The following is an 18,111-nucleotide window of genomic DNA, read 5'->3' on the forward strand; positions in this document are numbered from 1 at the left end:
TCGGTATTCTCACACCTGTGTTGCCATCTTAATTATATGGGTCCACTGCATCCTGAGGTCCACTGCATTTGTCTGGAGGCCTGGACAGGTAAACCGCTCTGCTTTTTTGCTGTTTTCTTGTATTATTGGAGGATTTTTAAGTCCTCTTTTTGTGCTATTTCAGCTGATTCATGGATCAAACACCTGTTGTGAATTTTCCCATTAAGCTCCTTGTTAGAGAACAGCAAGTTGTGGAAAAAATACTGAAACATTGAACAGTTGGACGTGAGCAGTCAGAAGTTTAGGGATTGTCACATTTAAGTTCACCTGAAAAGGTTAGAGTGCATTTAGGTTAATTCTGATATTTTGCCCGGAAGCCAAATATCCCTTCCAATTTGTGAGTAGTGTATGAGTAAATGAAATATCAATGCAATGTTGGGCATTACAGTCCCAAGGAAAACAAAAGACTCAGAAGAGAGTATTCATGGTTCAAAAAGGCAAATAACACTGAAATAATATCATAAAAAAGGAGTACTCACCTCGTGTACCGGTCACAGTTTGTAAAGAAGTCAACCAGGCAAGCAAGCAGGTAGGTTTCTGGATGGAATAATTATACTAGAGTTACCTTTCACACAGCAATGCAGGCAAACATTATTGTATGTGCCCAAGTGAAAAATGACAATTTAAAATAATTCCTTGACATATTTTGTTAAAGTGTTACAGAATAAGACAAGTCATATGACAAACAGCATCTTTAAAAACCTCATAAAGAATAAAACTGTTGGTTGCTTCAAAGTGGAGCCTTCACTTAAAAAAAAAAAAAGGAGTTAAATACCCTGTAAACATCATTGAGCGACCCCAAATTCTTGCGCTGTTTTCTATTTTGCGCTGCGTCACTCTATTGCAGAAATATTTAGATTTGTTTCTTCTTGAGTGTAGTATGTGAAATCTCTGTCTGCAGACCAACTGGGCTTTTCTTCAGTCGTCTCTGTGGGGGTGCTCTTTCACACCGCCTCAAAGAAACTGTGAATCAAAGCTGCATGCTGTTCTAGCAGTCTCTGCACGATGCCGAGCTATGACTGGCAGCGTCTTGGAAAAGAGGGATTAAAGTGCATGCTCCCCCGGAGATGACTCTGGAGAAACAGCAAATTGATCTACAAGCAGATATTTCACATATTGTGCTCCAGAAGAAACAAACCTAAATATTTTGACAATATATTTAACACATTATTTTTTTGAGAAAGTGACAGGCCTTCTTCCAGATCCAGAGTCCTAATTTTGGAGGAGTAGATTAAGCTGCCGTCAGCTTCCCTGAGACAGTCAGAGTTGTGAGAAATATTCTCAGCTAAATCTGGCTGAGAGAAATGTATAGTCATAACTCCTCCCAAGTGTCCTTTTCAGCTGGATGCCAGGTACCGGAAACAGCCATCCAAACAGGGTTTTGGGGAGTTCAACGGACCCATAGACATGCCTATCTCAGTAAGTGATACAACATACCCTTATATTTAGTGGGCTCACGACCTAGGAGACCCCAACCAGCCCTAAAATGAATCACTACTGCTGCCTCTGAACAGAGGAACTTCCAGAACTGTGGCAAAAATCACTGCTCAGCAGGTGGTTGGGGTGCTGCTGTTTCAGACCCTTGCTTCCATTAATGCAGCATTTAAAGTGAAGGAGATCCTGTATCTGGGTTAGACGCTCTCCATTATATAACTGTGTTCACAGACACAGATGCTGACACAGATTTCACAACAAAGACCTTGTTACATCTATATTGAAAAACAAAATATCCAAATACTCAAATTTATCAGTTCATCACCAGGATCCTGGTGTCTGAACAGAACAAGCTATTCCCAATTCTGCAGCTATTCCTGCCCCTTACATGATCCCAAATCATTCTGCAAGTCACAGGTTTTTTTTATTTTAATTTTTAAGCCACCCCAGTAGTTTTATCAACATTCGGACACGTCATTAGTAGCTTATGGCATCAGTTAAAGTCACATTTGTTTTTAGCTTGAGAACCCGCTAGAGGTCTAAGGGTATGTGCCACACGTTGCGGATTCTGCTGCGGATTTTTCTGCCCGGATTTTGCTAAATCCGCTTGTAAAATGACCTGCGTTTTACCTGCGGATTTAGTGCAGATTGTCTGCAGATTTTGTGCGGATTTCTATAATGGAGCAGGTGTACAAACGCTGCGGATTCCGCACAAAGAATTGACATGCTGCAGATTCAAAACCGCAGCAAATCTGAGCGGAAAACCTGCAGCATGTGCACAGTGTTTTTTATTTTACATTGACTATAATGGTACTGTACACCGCAGGAAAATCTGCTGCGGAGCCGCAGGGCCAAATCCGCTGCAGAACCGCAGCAGAAACCGCAACGTGTGCACATAACCATACGTTAGGGATCTTGTAGGGTATTAATGCTGCTGAGCACAGAAGAGTGATCTCCAGCTCCTTTCTGTTATGGTGCTACAAGGCGTCAGAGGTGCAGTGCTCAGTACCTGGTAGATTAAACAAGGTGTTGAGGATGTAGAACCGATCAGTGTCATCTCTCTGGATAAATTTATTTGGGTACTGCTCCCTTGTTTCAGGCCTGTTGGAGAAGAAGCCAGAAGTTAGTTTTCACAAATAGAATGCATCGCCTTTATTATTATTATTATTATTTTTTTTCTTTTTAAACCAGATAGTGGAAAGTTTTGTTTCCCTAAAAAGCTTATTTTCTCATTGAACATTTCTTTATACTATTACCTTTACATGATTATGTGGACTGCCATCTTGCCTGAACTGCTCTAGCATTTCGAGTCTCGCTTTACATGAAGCGCTGCAAACGATAGTGTGGTGTTTCATCAACTTCTATGGAAGGGTTTCCTACACATGCTCTGTGATCTGCACAGAGGTCACGGTGCAGAGAGGAGAAGGTGATAAACTGTAGCTGTTAGTGTTAATGGGAATCGGTGACCATGGTTTTTGCTACAACATTTGAGAGTGGCAGTAAGAGCAGAAACCCCGATTCCAGTTATGTGTCACTTACTTGGCCGCTTGCTGCAGTTTGAATAAAATCAATGTTTTATGTGCTGCAGATCTAACATTGCTCTGAATGTGGCGCTCTGTATCACCCCGCCACCACCACTGATTGGCAGCCATCTGCCTATGGACGGTGTACACAGAAAGCTGCCAATCAGTGGTGGTGGCGGGGATATACAGAGATTATGGAGTACTACATGGAAGCAGGATTAATCATCCACCAATTATATTCTCCTGCTAATAAAGCAGGGATTTTATCAAAACTACAGCAAGTAGCCTGGTAAGTAACATGACCAGAATCAGTGTCTCTGACTATTCATAATGCTGCTGTCGATTGAGCAGCAAAATCCAAGTGACAAGATTTCCCTGTGATACCGATATATAGACGATACCTTTCATGGTAATGCGGTCTTTAATGATAATGAGATGACTGCTGGGACGTGACCCCTACAGGACACGAAGGGTCAGACTAACATGAGGCTTCGTGGCCAGAGGGAAAACTGCAAGATTTTAGGATTTTTTTCCATAAATAAAACTATATAATTTGCTTACACAAAAGGTAATGCCTTTTAGATGGGATATACAGTATTACAGGACACTTAGCTCCTATGACAACCTTACTAACACAGCTCTTGTGAGGTATGAGCACACACACGCCGGCAGCTTGTGGACCGTGCTTCCTCCTCTGGGAAGGGAGCAGTCAATCAGAAGTGGAGGAAGGAGACCGATATGCAAATAAGGAATTAAACGTTATTGTCTCAGGCGCTGTGCCAGTAACAGGTACACTGCTAGTATGGTTGTTACAGGGGCCAAGTCACCTACAATACTGTATAGCTCATTTAAAATGCATTTTGGGGGTAATGGACTCCCTTTAAGAAAGCTCAGCACATAAATCACTTCTATAGAAGAGTGCTATGAACACGCTCAACGTCCTGAGCAAAATGCCAGCTACTGTGCAGGGAGGGGGAGGAGGCGAGCTGTGTATCACCAATGGTGGAAACTATGTTCTCTTCCTCCAGCTTTATTAAAATTGCAGTAACAGGCAACTCCTCACCCCTCAGTTATAAAGTGATATCTACTGCTTGTTGGGCGAGATCGTTGCAAAAAAAAAAAAAAAAAGCATTATTGTAGGATTTCTTTTTCTCCGAATATATAATAATGGCATAGAAAATTAAAGTGGGTTTCGGAGCTCAATCCAAATTTCTACAGCTACTTTATGTGCCTGCAGATTGTTGATTCCTGACAGTGCGCATTACACACACCTAGAACGCACTGTCAGGATTCACCAAGCGAATGAAGAATTTAGCTCAAGCCAAAAAAAACATTGGACGGAAAATCAACACCAAACAAATCTTGCATAATTGGACATTTTCTGATGATGGCCACATTCCGCTTGCAATCGTCAATGATAGAGATCAGACCAATGATCGCAATCTCCTCAAGCATGGCTTCCTCAGAGAGGGAAACACTACAGTGCCTCTCAGACTTCTCTATGACCATTCAGGTGAAGAACAGTTTCGATTTTACATCTAAAAGGAGACGAGTCTGATCAGATTTCCCAGGATTAGAAAATGGTGGCGACATACTTTATTAAATAAACCAAAAACCGGAATATAATTATTGATTTTCAAGTATGGGTCCAGAGCCAAAAAGACTCTGGCACAACTCTCTGTAACAGGACCCGGGCCTGGTAATGGAGGAGGATTACAAAACAACAGCCGGGGATTTCACAAGGTAACTGTACAATCCAGCATTGTGCTTCCTACACGCGGCAGCTGCACGCTCAGTGCTGCGAATATATGTATACGGAGTAATAAAGGGTGCAATGATGGACCCATGTAGTGCAAAAAAAAAACCGCTTAGCATCATGTAAGAACATACGCCTCGCAGCGAAGCCGACGGGGCCACATCTGTGATCATATGCAGAAAGCAAACAATAGACGCAGCAGGTAGAGCGCAGGCGCCGGCTGCAGACAAAGGACCACTTTACTGGCGGTCACATCAAAGGGAACATCATCTGTTGGGTTCACTGTAGCGAGTATTGACATTGCTGATCAAAGGGCAATATCTCAAGGTCTAATGTTTCTCTCAAGGACTCCGCCGGCTGGTCAGGAAAGACTGTCTGGGAAATAAAAGGTTATGAAAATTAGCTCTCCTTCAGTCTCTCCTATTGGAGGTAGCTACCCCTACAAGTTAATGTCCAAACCTTTCAAAGAACTCCAAAAGGAACTGTCTGCAGACGAGTCTCTCGAAAGGTTAAAACATTTGCCTACAGGGCAGCTTCCTCCAGCAGGTGGCGCTAGATAGGCAGGTGGATTTCTTCTGGATGGGAGCCAGTTTGCATAGCTTATACAGGTGTCCTGCATGGTGGCAATGTATAAAAGGCACAAGCAACAATACCAAAGTCACAGCAAGTCCGCATAAACGGAGCAGCGCTTCTATCACAAGTAAAAGGCTGCAGGAAGGTGTACACTGCAATCACTAAGCTAGAGCCACCTGCAGATAGCCTCAGCGCCAGCAGGGAGGAGGCCTCATCAGTCGGTTGCTGGGAACAACAAGTGGGTGGATGCAGGGGGTGGAATTTATATAGAAATCAAATTTTACAGAATTTCCATAAAGAAGAGTCTGTGATGCTAAATGAGGGCTATTCGTCTAGATCCACAGCCGGCAATGATGCAGATGGTGAGAAAATTGCCTGAGACGATCAGCGCAGCACACTAGGTGTGACAGAATGATATAAAGAAATGATGGATAGAACAGGTTTAGTGGCATTGACATGTAAAAAAAACCAAGATGTGATCACTGCAGAGCTCGAGGCTCAAATTAGATTACTGGTGCTCAACCAGTGACCCGGGCTTGGGTCCTGTGACGCCCGAGGTCAGGGAACCGCAGCTGAATAGTCAACTTAAAGAGGTTTTCTGTAAGAAAACTTTTATTCTTTTATTCCCAATTAATAGGATTATAGATAAGCCTGCTGATCCTTTATGACCCCGTAGCGCTGCTCTAGGAGCAAGAAAGCACATTTTGAGGTTGGGTCTGGATGTGCACTGGGGCGTGGATATGCACTTCTACCGTCCCTTGCTGATCGACAAGTCAGTGGCCATGTACCAAAGCAATCGACCGTCAATCCGGCATAGAGAGATATCTGAAAGCTGTGTGCTTTAATCAGACATCCCTCTTCTAAATATGCCTTGGATACAAGGGATGCGAACAAGGGTCACATCTGAAGCTGCGCTCCCTCTTTTTTCCTTCTATTGTTGCTGTGCTGCACCAGTTGGGAGACATGGAACCCACCGGTTTTGCCTTCCATGGACTCTAATCTCACAAGCATGGCAAAGATAGAACCATCTTCTTTTTCTCTACTTTGATGTAAAAGTATAGTAATATGGAAAAAAAATGAAAAAATATTCTAATATTCTCCTCATATAAACTATATTTACACAAATTATAGATTTTCTGAGAACACATGCCATTTAATTGAAGTATGCCTGACATTTAGTTGACCGCAGCAGGTCATAAAAGGGGTGATCCCAAAAACCACACATATATATCACCTTTCCAGAGTTTAGATGATAAATTTATGACCACTGGGGTGCAGCTGCTGGACTCCTTACAGCATTAGGACGGCAATCACAATGGATCGGAAGTGAGCATGTGCGACCACTGCTGCATTCACTGGTGGTCGCACATGCTCAATGGCGGGGTAACGAGCATTCACATAAAGGACTTTGGGTCCGCTCTTCTCATTGCAGTGATTTCAGTAGCTGGACTCCCAGAAAGCATGTGTTCATAACTCAACTCCTACCACTGATCTCAACAGCACTGCTGCAGATCATATGTAGCAGCCTTCACTCTGGGGAAGAAGGTTCAAGAGGAACATACGAAAAAATATAGTCAGACTTTTGAAAGAGCATCTTACACAGTAACATCATATTGCACAGTCCTAAGATGGTTACACCAGGGACGCCGAGCTCGCGCCTCCAACACAGACCTCAAATTCCAGTCCGGTTTCTACCTACATTGCTTAGTCACATGAGTAATGCAATGTGAAGAAATCAGTAACCATCACTTTTCTGGGTGAATCAGCACCATTAAGCCGTCTCCCTGTTTGTCTACGACAATGGATAATTGAGAACAATGAAGTATTATGAAGTTGAACAGGAAGGAGCAATGCAGTATATCATCATAAATACGTGGAGCATGGCTGTACTTACCCTCTCATGAAATTAAAGCCATGAGCACAAACAAGAATATTGCCATAGGCGTCCACTTTCAGGAGATTTCCATATGTTGTATCAAACACCAAACCCCTGGGGAGATCAATGCAAACCAAATCACAGGCAAAATCTGTATGTATGGGCACAACATAGGTAAAAAATAAAGTGAGGGGGGAGAGAAAAGGAGACGAGAAAAAAGTGCAAGAAAGAAACAGACCCTGAAGCTGTCAGGGGATCAGAGATCTAGACAGGACTGTGGCACAGCGTGCACATTGTATGGTATGGTCATCCTCTGCATGTAAGAGACACACTCACAGATAACTCCTCCTAGAAGGTGCAAAATAGCATTGGAAAGGTGTGTAGTTGGCACACTACATGCCAAATATTGCACCTGCTGTGCAGCTTTACTGCGCCTGAGGCACCAATGGGTGAGAACTTGGAAAGCACAGCAAGTACTAGATAGGACAGAGAGACTTCCATTAAAATGCCAGGTTTATGTCATGTAAAAGAAATACCATATTTTTCGGATTATAAAACGCTCCAGATTATAAGACGCACCCTAAATTTTGAGGAGAAAAATAGGGAAAATTTTAATTTTTATTTTGTTAATAAAATGATGGTATCCATGCGTCTTATTACTTACCGGAGATGGTGGCTGCGGTGAAACGGGGTCCCAGGGTCGCTGCTGGAGGAGGCAGGAGTGGGGTGATGCTGCAAGCCGCAGGCTGGGGTGAGGGGGGGTGTTCCAATGTGCGGCGCAACGCTGCACGTGTCCGGCGCTGCAGGGGTGTCTCCGACGCTGCAGGGGCTCTACCGACATTTTGGGAAAGGCTAGAGCCCCCCGCAGTTCCATGGTTTCCTGTGCGGTGGACTCCGGAAAAATGGCTGTCGGTGATCGAGCATGTGCAGATGGAGATCCCGGCACCAAGATCTCGGGAGATGGTGCCAAGATATCCATTTGCACATGCGCGGCCCCCGGGGGCCATTTTCCCGGAGTCCAACGCATAGGAAACCATGAACCTGCGGGGGCTCTGGCCTTTCCCAAAATGTCGGCAGAGCACCCGCAGCAGCACCGCCGGACACCCCCGGGCACCCGCAGCTCCAATGGGCACCCCCTCATCCCAGCCAGCAGCAATGGTACTGGTAAAGTATATATGCATTATAAGACGAATCCCCATTTTCCCCACAAATTCGGGGAGAAAAAAAGTGGATCTTATAATCCGAAAAATACGGTATATATTCAATATTTTCATACCAAGAAGAATAATTTCTTAAACAATCATTTTGAAGGAGAGAACAGAAATAACAAAACTAAAATAAAGTGTTTGCATAAGTGTGAACACGCTCTTATAATTGGAGATGTGGTAGTGTTCGAAATTAGCCACGATGTATAGGGAAATGATTGGGGCAAAACCAAAAACAAATCCAGGTAGCAAGCAAAACACCATACAAGAACAAGGACCCCTAAAATATAACTTATTAAAGCAAAGCCAAAATCATATTCCAAATTTAAGACAAGTAAAATCAACCAAAAATAGGGAGTGGGTCTTAATCAGGAAAAAAAAAATATATTTATTAATATATATCCTAATGATCCCCAATAGGTCAATGGGCATTGATATGGGACGTTGCTACACACTGCCTAACTATGGACAGTGCCTTATTATGGCCTGATGTTTGCAATGGGAATCCCTGCCATTGAGCTGATGAACCCCAGTAGGGCATCCAGATGAGTACACTATTACCGCACCCTGTTTACCTTTATTTGACACGGTGATAATATGATCTATTGTTATTGTTTATTTTAGCATATGTGGATTCTGCTATTAGTATAGGTACAGAGGACACTCCATTCTGTTTTCTTAATATTTAACACTACTTCTTCCAAAAATAGGATAACTGCTCTTATCTTTTAACGATCTAGTACAGAATAATTGGTGGGTTCTCACCAGATCACAATTAGTGTTTTTTCTTCCTATATAATGATAGTTGCAGAGGTTTATCCAGCTTTCCCTTCTCCTATCCGAGACCATCGTTACTGGGAGTAGGCCAACCTGCTTTATCACTGATTTATTACACCACTACTGGTGGGTTTTAGGGCAAAGATTGCCAATTCTAAATGTGCCATGCTGATAGCAATCAGTCTCTGGGTAGGAGTCCATCATAAAGTCTATGGCTACTTCAACAAAGTATTAGTTTAAGGGTGTGAATATTTATGAAACCACATTATTTTATTTTATTGCTTTATTTTTCCACCTGAAAAGATTTTGGTTTAGTTGTCAATGCAAATGTACAGATTATGGGCGGCATTAAAGGTGGAGATTCTTTTTACATGACAAAAAACAGGCATTACAACAGGGGTGTGGAGACTTTTTATATCAACGAAAAGGAAGGACAGAGACAGCGAGATAGAGAGATTCTCACCTGGTAGGAAACGTTGGGTCATACACAAAACTCAGTAGCTCCTGTGGATAGCCAATAGACACCAGTCTTTCCACAGTCAGGTCGAAGCCGAGCGATTCATACTCTGGAGACTTGTATACTGAGAAGACATAGAAATAAGAGATGTCACCTACATTTCGGACGGTTTCATCCAGTTGCTGCTTCAGTCACTGAGGCCAATTCAGCATGTAATATAGCAGGGAAGGTAGAAAAATAAGTACAATCAAAGGGAGATAACAGGTTCTGAAATAAAACGGTCTGAATCAACTCAAATAAGACAATTCATCATGCCAGACCGGATTTTTTGTTTTTTACCCCATCACCCCAAACGGTATTCACAGGGCTCCTGGAATCTGAGATCTTCAGGACTGCTTGTAAGTCGCTTTATCTGCCGGGTCTTTTTTTGGTGCGGATTACATGGGCTTTGACTACAGGACACGTTTAATAAAGTTAGCTTTACTCTAAAAGAAAATGCTTAAAAAAAAAAAAAAAAAAAAAAACTTGCATTTTTTTATTTTGCTGTAAAAATTCTGCAAAACGCCGAAAAGATTAACATGCTATAGATTTCAAGAAAAAGTTGCAGTTTTCCAATTTCGATAGAATTTCTGAAATCTCATAGCTTTTGCTGGTACTGTAAAAAACAGCGCTGCTAAATCTGCCTACAAAAATGCTGCAAAAACGCAGAGTCTGAACATACCCTTAGTTTTTGCCTTCCTCTGGATCATCACTATTGGGCTATAGGTCAGACCAATGTATTTTTTTCCCAGCATTATCAGCTATAACTGTGCTTTGAGGGCAGCAAACGCTATAAAGTAGGTTTATTCATGAAGAATCTACTACTTGTGACATTTTTCAGAGTAATAAAAGCTGTTTAATCAGTTTACCCTCAATTCCTTCATCAATGATTTAGAAGAAGGCATTGAGGGTAAACTGATTAAATTTGCTGATGACACAAAGCTAGGAGGGATAGCTAATACTAGAGAAGAGAGAGAAAGGATTCAAAAAGATATAAATAAACTGGAGCAGTGGGCAGCAACTAACAGAATGGACAAGAGGGAAAAATGCAAAGTACTACATCTGGGAAATAAAAATGAAAAAAGCATATACAGAATGGGAGGAATAGGGCTAAGTGACAGCACATGTGAAAAAGACTTGGGTATACTAATAGATCACAGATTGAATATGAGTCAACAGTGTGATGCAGCAGCAAAAAAGGCAAATGCAATTCTAGGATGTATTAACAGAAGCATACAGTCTAGATCACGTGAAGTCATTAACCCCCTCTAATCCTCTTTGGTCAGACCTCATCTTGAATACTGTGTCAAGTTTTGGGCACCACATTTTAAAAAACACATCAACAAACTGGAGCAAGTTCAGAAAAGAGCGACCAGAATGGTGACCGGTCTGCAAACCATGTCCTATGAGGAACGGTTACAGGATTTGGGAATGTTTAGCTAGCCAAAAAAAAAAAAAAACTAAGAGGAGACTTAATAACTGTCTACAAATATCTCAAGAGCTGTCACAGTGTAGAGGGATCATCATTATTCTAATTTCCACAAGGAGCAATGGGATGAAATTGAATGGGAGGATACACATATTAAAAAAAAACTTTTTGACAGAGTGATCAATGAGTGGAACAAGCTGCCACAAAAGGTGGCGAGTTCTCCTTCAATGGAAGTCATCAAACAGAGGCTGGACAGACATCTGTCTGGGATGATTTAGTGAATCCTGCTTTGAGCAGGGGGTTGGACCAGATGACCCAGGAAGTCCCTTCCAACTCTACCATTCTAAGATTCTATGTTTGCATTAAAAAAAAAAAAAAAAAAAGGAAAGAAGAAAGTTTGACTTTCTTCTACAAAACATTACCCAAGTAGTTTCGGCCTCGGTGTGTAATATGCTAAATGAGACAATACATTGGACAATATTCAAAAAGTCTAAGAGCTCCATCCTGACACGCTTTTAATAAGTCACTCCAGGATAAGCAGTCCGACACCTTGGAGTGGATGCTGTTTTAGGAGCACTTGATTAATAGCTGGGTAATGACTATGATCTTAGCAAGTCATGAAGTCCCACGATGGGTGTTGTAGGATTCGTGTGCCGTCTGCCGTTGTGAAATACATTACATACTTTGCTTAGACTCAACCTAGTTAAATGCTACATAAAATCTGGCAGAAGTCCACTAAACACAGAAGTGTATTATTTTTAGTTGGCCCCGATTTCATAGAGTCAAATTCTTCAGCTGCTGCTACAGTACGGGATGTACTCAATGGCGGAAAACAGGAACCGTTCCGAATAAAAGGGGGCGGTCAGGACAAAAACCAACTCAGGACAAGGTGAAGCAGATAAAAACAAATCCACCAAAGTCACCCCATAGCGTACAAAGGAACCGAAAACGTACAAGCCAATGTGATCTCGCACATTTCTAAACTTGTTCAGTATGCTTATTTTTTTCCATAATATGTTTGTTCTGCCACCACACATCATTCCTTGTTTTTCCCAGCAGCACGTCCCACATTCTTGCGGGACAGTGCTGCAGTCAAGATGAATTTCATCCTGCCATAAACAATCCAATCAGTTGGCAAACAAGTGTTTCGCTTGCTCATTGGCAGCATGGGACTGATAATCAGGAACAACCATTTTTATTATGAACACTAAGACGTCCACAAATATTAAAAAAAAAAAAGAAAGAAGAGGTCACCTGAACATGCCGATTTTGTATGGGGCATTCCAAACTCCAATCTGACAGAAGCTGTTGGAGAAAGGAGGATGGGGCATGTTGGATTTACACATCAGATGGTTTTGCAATTGTGATAGCAGGATTTGTCTATCTCGACTCCATTTTATTTGTGTATTACATGCATCTCCTCCTTGTGAAATGGAGAAGCTAGTGTGTGTTGAGATTAGAAGTCACTTGCATTTATTTATAAAACAAAACTTACAGAATGTGAAACTAAAGTAGGAATCACACCTAGATTCTTAAGGTGGGTGTAGAGGATATCAATTTTAGCCAATGAGATGTGTATATGCCAATGCCAGCATGTATGCAAAGATAAGCTGAGCCAATTATATTGCTACAGTGTATATCCAGGAAATGCCTATATAATAGAGTGACGATGATGTAATAAACAGAGATCTGCTTTGATCCTTAGTGCGTCAGCTTGGCTCTTTACATTGAACATACTTGGTCTCTGCAGTTTAATTTGGCGACCACACTATCTTGGGTGATGAGAGCCGCCAACTTGTGTTAGGGAGCGGCTCTTCTCATTTAGAAAACAAACATGCACCTCTGTCAAACTCAATGTGCATGAGAATAGGGAGGCATTGTCGCCAGCTGAATAAAGTTTAGGCTAACAGCTATTCAAGGTATGATACCTTTTTACACTTGCGTCGTGGCTTCCACTATGGCATTGTGATTCTTGTACATTGGATTCAAAATGTTCACTTAAGACTTATTGGGGGTCTTCCTGGGTTCCCACTAGGTTTGTTAGTATTTTTTCCTTTTTAGGGCAAACAAAATGCTACACATCATATGGTGCATAGCGATGTAATAAATAAATTTAAATTTTTGTGGAAATTCAAAAACTGAAAAGTGGGGCGCGCAATATTATTCGGCCCCTTTACTTTCAGTGCAGCAAACTCACTCCAGAAGTTCATTGTGGATCTCTGAATGATCCAATGTTGTCCTAAATGACTAATGATGATAAATATAATCCACCTGTGCGTAATCAAGTCTCCGTATAAATGCACCTGCTCTGAGATAGTCTCAGGGTTTTGTTTGATGTACAGAGAGCATCATGAAGACCAAGGAACACAACAGGCAGGTCCGTGATACTGTTGTGGAGAAGTTTAAAGCCGGATTTGGATAAAATATGATTTCCAAAACTGTAAACATCCCAAGGAGCACTGTGCAAGCGATCATATTGAAATGGAAGGAGTATCATACCTCCGCAAATCTATCAAGACCCGGCCGTCCCTCTAAACTTTCATCTCAAACAAGGAGAAGACTGATTAGAGATGCAGCCAAGAGGCCCATGATCACTCTGGATGAACTGCAGAGATCTACAGCTGAGGTGGGGACAGTCTGTCCATAGGACAACAATCAGTCGTATAATGCACAAATCTGGCCTTTATGGAAGAGTGGCAAGAAGAAAGCCTCAAAGAAATCCATAAAAAGTCTTGTTTAAAGTTTGCAACAAGCCACCTGGGAGACACACCAAACATGTCGAAGAAAGTGCTCTGGTCAGATGAAACCAAAATCAAACTTTTTGGCAACAATGCCAAACGATATGTTTGGCATAAAGGCAACACAGCTCATCACCCTGAACACACCATCCCCACTGTCAAACATGGTGGTGGCAGAATCATGGTTTGGGCCTGCTTTTCTTCAGCAGGGACAGGGAAGATGGTTAAAATTGATGGGAAGATGGATGCAACCAAATACAGGACCATTCTTGAAGAAAACCTGTTGGAGTCTGCAAAAGACCTGAGACTGGGGGAGATTTGTTTTCCAACAAGACAATGATCCCAAACATAAAGCAAAATCTACAATGGAATGGTTCACAAATAAATGTATCCAGGTGTTAGAATGGCCAAGTCAAAGTCCAGACCTGAATCCAATCGAGAATCTGTGGAATGAGCTGAAAACTGCTGTTCACAAACAATCTCCATCCAACCTCACTGAGCTCGAGCTGATTGCCAAGGAAGAATGGGCAAGAATTTCAGTCTCTCGATGTACAAAACTGATAAAGACATACCCCAAGCGACTTGCAGCTGTAATCGCAGCAAAAGGTGGCGCAACAAAGTATTAAATTAAAGGGGCCGAATAATATTGCACGCCCCACTTTTCAGTTTTTAATTTCCACAAAAATTTAAAATAACCCATAAACTTCATTCAACTTTACAATTGTGTCCCACTTGTTGTTAATTCTTCACCAAAATTTTACATTTGGTATAATAATAATAATAATAATTTTTATTTATATAGCGCCAACATATTCCGCAGCACTTTACAATTAAGCGGGGACATGTACAGACAATAAATTCAATACAAGTTAAGACAATTCAAACAATGACATTAGGAGTGAGGTCCCTGCTCGCAAGCTTACAATCTACAAGGAAATGGGGGGACACAGTAGGTGAGAAATGCTTGTTAATTCAGGTCTGGCAATTATAATAGGGATTTTCATATAAAGCTGCATGATCCGGTCATCAGCCCGTGTGTTTAAGCGCAATAGACAAGTATCAAGTGCAGTTATCATGTGCATGAAGGGTGTGGAGACAGATGAATAGTAGGGTGCAGATTCAGAATAATATTTGGAAGGAGGGAACAGGGCAAAGTTAGCTTGCTGAGTAGTTGATGTGATAGGCTTCTTTGAAGAGATGGGTTTTCAAAGCGCGCTTGAATAGGTCAGGGCTAGGTATCAGTCTGATCGTCTGGGGAAGTGCATTCCAGAGAGCTGGAGCAGCACGAGAGAAGTCTTGGAGACGGAGGTGCGAGGTTCGGATTACGGGGGATGTTAGTCTTAGGTCATTTGTAGAACGGAGGGCACGTGTAGGGCGATAGACAGAGATGAGAGAGGAGATATAAGGCGGTGCAGAACAGTGGAGAGCTTTGTGGGTGAGAGAGATGAGTTTATACTGGACCCTGTAGCGAATAGGTAGCCAGTGTAATGACTGGCACAAGATGGAGGCATCGGTGAAGCGGCTGGACAGAAATATGACCCTGGCTGCCGCATTCAAGATGGATTGGAGAGGAGAAAGTTTGGTAAGAGGGAGACCGATCAGAAGAGAGTTGCAGTAGTCCAGACGAGAATGAATAAGAGCGACAGTAAGAGTCTTAGCAGTTTCAAAGGTGAGAAAAGGTCGGATTCTGGAGATGTTTTTAAGATGCAGGTGACAAGAGCGACTGAGTGATCGGATGTACGGAGTAAAGGAAAGTTCAGTGTCGAATATGACCCCAAGACAGCGGGCATGCTGCTTGGGAGTTATGGTTGAACCCTCCAGGGTTATTTCGATGTTAGGTAGAGTGAGGTTAGTAGAGGGGAGAAACACAAGAAGTTCAGTTTTAGAGAGATTTAGTTTCAGATAGAGGGAGGACATGATGCTAGAGACAGCAGACAGACAATCCTTGGTATTTTGAATTAGGGTAGGGGTGATGTCAGGGGAAGAAGTGTATAATTGGGTGTCATCAGCATAGAGATGATACTGGAACCCAAATCTGCTGATTGTTTGTCCAATAGGGGCAGTGTATAAAGAGAAGAGGAGGGGGCCTAGGACTGAGCAACAATGGTTGCCATGCTGATGTCATCATAGGTTGCAAGCCCCGCCGCTCATTATGAGGTCATAATGGTTGACTATGGGATGGAGGATGTGTGATGGGTATATGGGCACTGGACTATGGGATGGAGGATATGTATGACGGGTATATGGGCACGGGACTGTGGGATGGCGGATATGTATGACGGGGCTTGCAACCTATGATGACATCAGCGTCGCCATGGCAACCATTGTGACATCATAATGAGGGGCGTGACTTGATACGCACACACTGTTTCCCCAGTATGTAGATAGGGGCAAAATTGTTTGGTGAATTGGAACGCACGGGGTTAAAATTTCGCCTCATAACAAAGCTTAGGACGCTCTCGGGGTCCAGACGTGTGGCTGTGCCAAATTTTGTGGCTGTAGCTGCGACGGTGCGGATGCCTATCCCGGACATACACACATACATACATACACACTTTGAGCTTTATATATTAGATTAAAGTGACTGTGTTTAATGTTGATGCTTATTGTGCTTCAGGTACACTGGAAAGACTCTTCAACTTATTAGCAGAGGAACCTTCCAAAATATCAGTCGCTGAATCCAGTTCAAAGACTGATGCCACTGAGGGACTCCACATATTGAGCACCAGAAATATGGACACCTGGGAGAAATAGCTGCTTACCAATGGGCACAGACCAGAGGGGTGCCCATCAGGTTAGATTTGATAAAGGATTTGGATCCTCACATCCTATCAATGATGGTGTAAAAATCTGGGGGACAAAGGTCCTCGAGAACCTGCTGAAGTAATTGTTCGTGGAGCAGATAATTTGCTGATAGTTTTGAAACCCAGGCAAAAGAAGTGGGAACATGTCCCAACTGACAGGTGTTATCTCAGAGAATAATGTATATAAATTTTTTCCTTTAGATCAGAATCTGGAAATGGTGCATCGTTGCAGCCAGTGTCATGGTCCTTTCAACTTCTGCCACTACCCAAGAGATCTTCAGATGAAAAACCGAGAGACCAACCATGGAAAATAGAGCTTTATGGAAAACAAAACAGAATCTATGGATTTACGTTGCTTAGCTGATGAACACTAGTCATTTTGGTATGACAAAGACTACTACTGCTACCAATATATTAGAAACTTGTCTGGTGGCAGTACCAACCCCTTTACAGTTATGGACAAAGCTGATAGGGGTATCTATTCAAGATGAAGACATACAAGAAGAAGATGTGACTCAAAACTTAAATATACAATAGGAATTTTTGCTAAAATTTGTGCATGCATTGCTTTGTGTTGTTGTATACAGTGTACACTTATATGGTATCTTGTATAAATAATGTTTGGCTCAAAATAGCCAAGGGTGGATTGTAGTGCGAATATAAAAATGGCTATTTTGAGCCCACATATTGAAATATATAGAATGAATTCTATATATTACATAGCTGCATTTCTGATCAAACATTAACAGTTACAGACAGATAATGATGTAATCTCTGTCTGTGGTGGTTTTATCAGACCATTAGATAGCTGCATTTCTGATGTGACAGACAATACCCGCAGTGACACAATGTTGAACTGTTGTTTCACAAATAGCTCTAAGTTTCTATGTTTGTCATTGTAAAACATTAAGGTTTATTTAACCTCTGTCTGTCTTGATTTTATCTAAATCCATGTGGCTTTTATATTATATAATATATATATATATATATATAGTGGGGAAACAAAGTGGGGAAAAAAAGTATTTAGTCAGTCAGCAATAGTGCAAGTTCCACCACTTAAAAAGATGAGAGGCGTCTGTAATTTACATCATAGGTAGACCTCAACTATGGGAGACAAACTGAGAAAAAAAAAATCCAGAAAATCATATTGTCTGTTTTTTTTTTCATTTTATTTGCATATTATGGTGGAAAATAAGTATTTGGTCAGAAACAAAATTTCATCTCAATACTTTGTTATATATCCTTTGTTGGCAATGACAGAGGTCAAACGTTTTCTGTAAGTCTTCACAAGGTTGCCACACACTGTTGTTGGTATGTTGGCCCATTCCTCCATGCAGATCTCCTCTAGAGCAGTGATGTTTTTGGCTTTTCGCTTGGCAACACGGACTTTCAACTCCCTCCAAAGGTTTTCTATAGGGTTGAGATCTGGAGACTGGCTAGGCCACTCCAGGACCTTGAAAT

The 18,111-nt window shown here is 41.9% G+C and overlaps 1 protein-coding gene across 5 annotated transcripts in view; it reads right to left on the reverse strand.

Moving 5' to 3' along the window:
- LOC141049792 (cytosolic purine 5'-nucleotidase) overlaps positions 1–18,111 on the reverse strand; it is a 222,264-nt gene that overhangs the window by 45,659 nt on the left and 158,494 nt on the right. For all 5 annotated transcript variants that reach the window (XR_012220443.1, XM_073546558.1, XM_073546557.1 and 2 more), the window contains 4 exons: positions 9,647–9,764; positions 7,220–7,315; positions 2,483–2,574; positions 519–576 (listed from right to left, as the gene is read on the reverse strand). Coding sequence is in view for 4 of the 5 variants with exons in the window: in XM_073546558.1 (XP_073402659.1) it covers positions 519–576; positions 2,483–2,574; positions 7,220–7,315; positions 9,647–9,764 (364 nt within the window). In the remaining variant the exon portion in view is untranslated. The remainder of the gene's footprint in view (positions 1–518; positions 577–2,482; positions 2,575–7,219; positions 7,316–9,646; positions 9,765–18,111) is intronic.

Source organism: Dendrobates tinctorius, unplaced genomic scaffold (assembly GCF_039654945.1).
Source record: "Dendrobates tinctorius isolate UK_male_01 unplaced genomic scaffold, ASM3965494v1 ptg000149l, whole genome shotgun sequence".
Lineage (NCBI taxonomy): Eukaryota > Metazoa > Chordata > Amphibia > Anura > Dendrobatidae > Dendrobates > Dendrobates tinctorius.